This window comes from Triticum dicoccoides, chromosome 3A (assembly GCF_002162155.2).
Source record: "Triticum dicoccoides isolate Atlit2015 ecotype Zavitan chromosome 3A, WEW_v2.0, whole genome shotgun sequence".
NCBI lineage: Eukaryota > Viridiplantae > Streptophyta > Magnoliopsida > Poales > Poaceae > Triticum > Triticum dicoccoides.
The window spans coordinates 451968197-451972630 of record NC_041384.1 but is presented as its reverse complement, the minus strand read 5'-3'; the positions used below and the strand labels follow the sequence as shown (position 1 = coordinate 451972630).

General features: G+C 51.4%; 1 protein-coding gene across 1 annotated transcript; it reads left to right on the top strand.

Annotated features, from left to right (window-relative positions):
• The first annotated feature begins 2287 nt into the window (after nucleotides 1-2287).
• LOC119271617 (protein trichome birefringence-like 21) lies at nucleotides 2288-3776 on the top strand. The gene is made up of 2 exons (XM_037553371.1): nucleotides 2288-2707; nucleotides 2794-3776. Exons 1-2 carry the CDS (start codon nucleotides 2288-2290, stop codon nucleotides 3541-3543), a joined length of 1170 nt encoding a protein of 389 aa, XP_037409268.1. The 3' UTR covers nucleotides 3544-3776.
• The last annotated feature ends 658 nt before the right edge of the window (nucleotides 3777-4434 follow it).

The window sequence follows — 4434 nt, the reverse complement described above, 5'->3', positions numbered from 1 at the left end:
AAGATTGTAATGGCTAAACCCTAGATGTCTAACATGTATGATTATGACTGCCTCTATGGACTAAACCTTCCGATTTATATAGATACCAAAGGGGGCTAGGGTTTGTACAGAGTCAGTTTACAGAGAAAGATATCTTCATATACGAACGCCAAGCTTGCCTTCCACGCCAAGGAGAGTCCCGTCTGGACATGGGGGAAGCCTTCTATCTTGTATCTTCACGCCCAGTAGTCTGGCCACGTCACATAGCCCGGACGCCCGGGGACTCCCTAATCCAGGACTCCCTCAGCGAGCGAGCAGGGGGAGCGGCGCCCCCGCCCGCGCACTCCACGGCGCCCTCGCCGGCGGCCGGTGCGAGAGGCAGTGGCGGAAGAGCGCGGGCGGGTGTGCGCAGGCGTGGAGGCAGTCCGGAGCACACCCTGGTCGTAGGAGGAGGAGCGCTTCTCCAGCGTCTAGCTCGCGGCGCCGACGCCCCGTGTGGCGCGGACATGGACTCGACAAAGTGCGCTCTTGCGCATGGCAGAGCGCTTGGCACCCAGGGGCCCGCTGTGCGGCACAATCCTCTCGCCCGCCTCCACGAACTCGCCCGCACCCCGCCGCGACCAGGCAGCAGCGGCGGCCATAGCGGACGGGGGCAGCAGCTACGACGACCAGTGCATGCGTGCGTGCGCGTGCCGGCAGCAGCGGAGGGCGGCCACGGCTAGGCGCGGGCGCGAGCTGCTGGAAGGCGGCGCTTTCGATGGCCTTGCTTGGGGGTAGAAACGGCTGGAATTTTTTTTCATCCCCAAGACAAAATTTTCGCCGGCATCCCCCCAAGCGGCGAAAAAATGTCTCCTAGAGGGGCTCAACGACTGAAGATGCTTTAACCTCACAGCATGTTGCCCACACACAAGCACACTATCTCGCAGATGAGGACTCACTAAGATAAAGCTGCCAACATGGCCCCATGGGCATTGAGCTAGAAGCAGCAAATGGCTTCAAAGGGCTCGCAGCTAGCCACACATAAACCATGTAGGGATTTTGCTATAGTTAAATCTATAGTTAAAATTTAATGGGGCCTAATAAACCTAGATAGAGATTAAGAAGAATAAAGTTGCAATCTGTCAGTACATTAATAACATTGACACTACTCCCTCCGTCACAGTTTGTTGGGCGCCTCTTCAAAACCATATTTTTTTTCACAATCCCACGGAAATAGGGCGCAGCTCCTTAACTATTCTATTAATTGGGGCACATTAGGCAGCTTCCGTTTCTCTTCCTCAACCGCATGCAAGTGGGAACATGAATGGTTTGTGCAGCGCATGCAAGTGTGAACATGAGTGCAAGTGGGAATCGGTTTCTTATTTGCTCCTTATTTCCTGCCAATCACACCGCACCTTGGGCCCAAAGCGACGCGAGATACGCCCAACAAACTGTGATGGAGGGAGTAGGACCTATCTACAAGTTAGTAAAAAATATTACTCCCCTTGTACCGCTGCATTCGACACATTACAAAAAGTAAGTAATCTCAAAATGTGTAGGCACGGTGCATTAATTCTCATCTTGTTTCTGTTTGTTTGCCATAAACAAAGGAATCAATCAATAAGAAACATGGGGCGTGTATGTTTTAAATGACTTGAAACTATCTAACATGGCATGCCGTGGCCAGTACATTGCATGTTAATAGAATTAATTAACAAATAAGCATTAAATTATCTCGTTCTTTCCTTTGCCTTGGTCACGGTGGATAAACAATAAATCTATACTCCCTCCGTCTAGGTGTATAAATCATTTTACAAAAACTAAATAATCTCAAAACACTTAGACGCGGTGCATTAAGTCCCATTTCGTTTTTTTATTTCTTGACATATCAATCAATAAAAGATGTGGGCGTGCATGTTTTCAATGACTCAAGACTACCAAACACGACATGCAGTGGTTAGTTCATTGCATGCAATGCTATTAATTAACAAATAAATATTAAATTCTTTTGTTTTTCTCTTCTTCTTAGTCATGGTGCATAACGAAAGATAACTTATTCACCTGGACGGAGGGGTAGTTATCTTAAGGTACCTAATGCACCGGTACGGAGGAAAGGAAGTAGCAAAGGATATTTTGTTAATCAAACTTAGGCTCAAAATTCAAAAAACTAATGAATCCAAACAAATGAAGTATAAGATGCAATATTCTAATACTAGTACCTCCATTTATGGTACTAACATTTATGAGCTCCTCGAAACAAGTGTGGGGACACTTTAAGTACTCTGAATCACCAAGTGCACACTCATCAGACTACCGCCCACAGCTCGCCATGGTTCTGCCCATCAAGCTTCTCTTTGTCCCTGCCACCGTGTTCGTCTCGGCCCTCATCATTTTGTCCTACTTCACCAGCGTGCCGTACCTGAGCTACTCCGACCTCCCCTACTACGGGTCCTACTTCTCGCGGATCCCGAAGTGCGACATCTTCCAGGGCGAGTGGGTCCCGGACGCGGACACGCCGCCGCACTACACCAACGAAACGTGCTCCTACATCCAGGAGCACCAGAACTGCATGAAGTACGGCCGGCCGGACTTGGAGTTCCTGAGGTGGCGGTGGCAGCCGAGCCGGTGCGACCTCCCGCGGTTTGACGCCGACAAGTTCTTCCGGCTCGTCGGGAACAAGACGCTCGCGTTCGCAGGGGACTCACTCGCCAGGAACCACATGCAGTCCCTACTCTGCCTCTTGTCCAAGGTACGTTACATAGAAAGCAGAATCCATTTTTGCATGGGTGGCTCGGGTACTAACTAATGTCCACGGCGGCGCGCGCTGGGTGGCAGGTGGCGTCGCCGGAGGAGTTGACCGAGAGGACAGACCCCATCAAGATAATGCACTACGAGCGCTACAACTTCACCGTAAAAATCATCTGGTCTCCGTTCTTGGTGAGGACGGAGGAGCCGGACAACAACTCCGGTGTGTTCAAGCTCTACCTCGACGAGCCCGACGGCAGGTGGTTGTCCGGCGTGGCCGGGTTCGACTACGTGATCCTCTCGGGAGCCAACTGGTTCACGCGCCAGTCCATGTTCTACGAGAGGGGGCAGCTCGTCGGCGGCAGCTTCGTCGCGCTCAATATCACCAGCAACCTCACGCTGCGCTACTCCCACCGGATGGCGTTCCGGACAGCGCTTCGGGCCATCAACGAACACGGCAGCGTGAAGGCGAAAGTCATCGTGCGGACGCTGTCGCCGATGTCTCACTTCGAGGGAGGGTCGTGGGACAAGGGCGGGGACTGCCGCCGGACGCAGCCGTACCGGAGCAACGAGACGACGATGGGTGACCTGGACCTCGACTTCTACACGGGGCAGGTGGAGGAGTTCAGGGAGGCGGAGAAAGCGGCCGCGGTGGCGGGAGTGGACATGGTGCTCATGGACACGACGGGCGCCATGCTGCTGCGGCCGGACGGACACCCGAGCAGGTACGGGCACTGGCCGGAAGAGAAGCGGGTACTCGCCAACGACTGCATCCACTGGTGTCTGCCCGGGCCGGTCGATGCGTGGAACGACATGTTGCTTCAAATCATGTCAGACTAGCAAACACACAGAGGTTTGTTACTACTTACTAGTACCTGGCTTAGTTCAGCGTCGCCTCAATACGGAGTGTCCGTGTAATCCAGTGGACATGGTTGACTTGAGCCCGAGCACTGGAATTTTGTTCCTTCAGATCGATCAGGCAGACGCATTTTATCATAGAGTAGTTTTTTCTTCTTCTCAGGGTCATTTTATCTAAAATGCTACACTTACGGATAGCACCCACGGATTGGACTTGCAGACTCATCTTCCCACAAATCAGCTTCCCCTCAGATTTCTAGTGGTGGGCCCATCTGTCTTTGATTTCTAATCACCTTTTGACAACCCATCCCGTAACTTGATTTCGGTAGAAACCGTCCGTCATTTTATCATAGTTGCTGCTGCACCTGTAACTTTGCAATTGCATGTTCCTAACCAAAGATTTACGTGCTTAGGCTAGTCATAGTGGGAGTAATTTAGCTAGTAACATAGCGCAGTCTAAGACAAATTTGCTTATGTGGCATGTATTTAATGAGAAGAGATGTGTTTAGAGTAACATAATATGTTCCTGTTACTCTCCACTATGACCAGCCTTACAACTTACACGGTGTTACCGCTTTTCTCCTCTACTCCTCCCGACAAGCGACTCCTACCCGACTAGGGATTCTCCGCCTCCAGTTGGTGCCACCACTGATCTGCCTCGTCTTTTATGGCTTTAGTGCCATGAAGGCATATGATGGATTCTGGCTTTTACGGGTGGAAGGGCTACTACTTTGTTTTTAGGTGTTTTTCTGAGTTTGTTAAAGATTTGTGTTGAAGGTGAGATGGCGATGGCTCGATGAAGATGAAATAAGTACTTTTCGCCAGCCCGTCCCCGCCGTGCGGCTAGCATCGTCGGAGGCCATGTCGAGCTGT

Coding starts and splice junctions, on each gene's coding strand:
- LOC119271617 (XM_037553371.1), top strand. CDS start 2,288: ATGGTTCTGCCCATCAAGCTTCTCTTTGTCCCTGCCACCGTGTTCGTC. Junction 2,708..2,793: donor TACTCTGCCTCTTGTCCAAG/GTACGTTACATA, acceptor GCTGGGTGGCAG/GTGGCGTCGCCGGAGGAGTT.